General features: G+C 35.9%; 1 protein-coding gene across 1 annotated transcript in view; it reads right to left on the bottom strand.

The window, feature by feature from the left end:
• Positions 1 to 1980: 1980 nt before the first annotated feature.
• The window catches only part of LOC135201974 (histone H3.v1-like), a 162086-nt gene continuing 161566 nt past the window's right edge, over positions 1981 to 2500 (bottom strand). Inside the window, exon 4 of the mRNA XM_064231251.1 lies at positions 1981 to 2125. Within this exon, the coding sequence (XP_064087321.1) occupies positions 1981 to 2125 (145 nt within the window). The remainder of the gene's footprint in view (positions 2126 to 2500) is intronic.

Below are 2500 nucleotides of genomic sequence, written 5' to 3'. Positions count from 1 at the left end.
CATCAGAAATGAAATGTGAAATGTTCTGACGTATTGGATATTGTAACTTCCGTCATTATGTTCTCGGAAGAATAGTCATGAGTGATGTTTCTCCATCTCATTCCTACTCTTGCAAATACGATGACCGGCTTACAGAGATTTTACTCGTATTTTTCATTCAGAGAAAAACACCTAATAGGATTGTGACCGGCAGACTTCAATAGCTCTGAATATTATAGGATGCAGCGCTCTTAATACCCCAGCATACTTTCTCATTGGCAGAGTATTTGATAAGCCTTTTTTTCTATTAATTCTTGCATGGCATTTCAGATTTTACTTTTTTGGTCAGTTAATTCACTTTTTAACGATACTCTTTCATTGTCTAAACTTTGTCCTGAGGTAGTCGCTAATAAGTCTTTATAGAAACTCTTTCTGTGACCAATAGGTATTACGTAAAAAGGAATATTCAAAAATCCCCTCTTTACTTCACAGAAAAATGTTACAAATTCTTTCTGTGACTAATAGCTATTACGTTAAAAGGAATATTCAAAATCACCTCTTAATTTAACAGAAAAATGTTACAAACTCTTTTTGTGACTAACAGCTATTACGTAAAAAAGGAATATTTAAATTCACCTCTGAATATCACGGAAAAATATTGCTTCTACTTAACTGAAGAATATGTCACCTATAATATCATTGCGTGATGGTCATTTCCTTTTTCATCATTCCTGATAAATTACCATTGGACCTCAGTCCTTAGCATGGCCTAGTTTTTCAGGCATGAATAATATTTAAGAGCAAAGGAAAGAGTTCTCTCTTCCATCAAGTGAAAAGATACTGAACATTTAGTATACCTTTTGGAATATTTTGGCAAATACTTGACGGCCACTGAAGTGAAATCCTTGACCAGAGCCACAATCAACCTGATAATGGTTTGTCAGAAAATTTCCCATATTATTTTGTCAGTACTGCAGACTTTAACATCAAGAACGTAATATATTAAGAAAATTCTTTCTTCCACAAGCAGTGTAATGGAAAGTAGCGTTAAATATGTAAAAGTCTTCATTTGACTGACATAGGAGGATAAAAGCCATTTTAAATTTTAGCTAAAATATATTTTTATAAGTACATAGTCATGACCATTTATCTTTCGTCTGAAAAGAGATTTGGAAACGTCATGAGAGCGTTTTTAACTTTTCTATTATTTCTTGAAGTTATAACAATAATACTGCAAGGAAAATACCCGACAGAATTTGCATAACAGCATTGTTTTTATATATGGAACTAGCTGACCAACCTGGCACTGCTCGGGAAAACTCCGAATTTAACCGATAAACTCTCTCTCTCTCTCTCTCTCTCTCGTTAAGATAGTTGCTTCAATTACATTGCCCAGCATTTTTGACATTTTATATTCCACCCCTTCTCACCTCCCATTCCATTGGAGCTGAACTTGAACTTAAAGGGCATAGGGGTTATCACCATTCATCTCAGCAACCTTGAAAACTATAGATTACTCACTAATATCTGTCATTTTTTGGTTATTTTTATATGTTACCCCTTCCCACCCCTATAGTGCCAGTTATTTCTTACCCCCACGATATTCTTTTCCAGATAGCAAGTCGCATGTATACCGAAATGAGGTATGATAAACCCGTAGAGTTTATTTAGTGTACAGGCAGAACCAGCCCCGTTTAAGAGAAACCATTCCCACCCCACCCCACCACCATCCCCCTTTGGTGCCCTTTGGTGCTAATGATGTCTTACCCTTACAGTATTCCTTTCTAGATAATAAGTTATATGTATACCAAGTTTGGTTGAAATTGCCCTATTTGTTTTAGAGTTATGCTGGAACACACTCGCACACTAACATACGTACAGATCCATTTTTATTTAAATAGATTCATTTGGAGAAAGTCGCAGTTCAGTTAGTATTTGTATGTAAAATGATGAAGCCACACATTTGCAAGTATTCATAGACTTATAATCGTACATTTCGTCTTAACTTCGTGGGCTTTCAACTTCCCCTGCTTTCAACTTCAGTTCCCTCCTGAGAAGTTTGCCTGTTGGTGTCCTGGGAAGTTCCTTCAGGAAAGAGACGCCTCCTGCGAGTCTCTTATGAGGAGCAACTCTGGTATTTAGGAAACTGCAAAACAAATCAGAATTTAGTCTGAAATAAACCTTACAGAATTTGTCTTGAAAACAGAGTGGCAGTGAGTGAAATTTTTTGCGTCAAATTCTCCTTGATATACGAAATATAGGACTGTTTTGCATTTTTTTATCTGCATAAATGAAATCTAATTCCAAATCAGACCTGGAAAAAATCACGAAAATAAAACCAACATGCATTAAATATGAGTACATGAATATGAGTATATGAAGTACCACAAACAAAATGGCTGTCCCATGCGAAATTCGCTGTGTATGGCATGCTTACAAGTTGGTCACAGAAGTAAGATCGAATGGAGGTCATTGTCCTTTTTGCAAACCAACAGCTATGGTACTGAGGCCTTTGACACAG

The sequence above is a fragment of the Macrobrachium nipponense genome, chromosome 30 (assembly GCF_015104395.2).
Source record: "Macrobrachium nipponense isolate FS-2020 chromosome 30, ASM1510439v2, whole genome shotgun sequence".
Taxonomy (NCBI): domain Eukaryota; kingdom Metazoa; phylum Arthropoda; class Malacostraca; order Decapoda; family Palaemonidae; genus Macrobrachium; species Macrobrachium nipponense.
The sequence above is the reverse complement of the archived record's forward strand: the minus strand, read 5'-3'. Positions and strand labels throughout refer to the sequence as shown.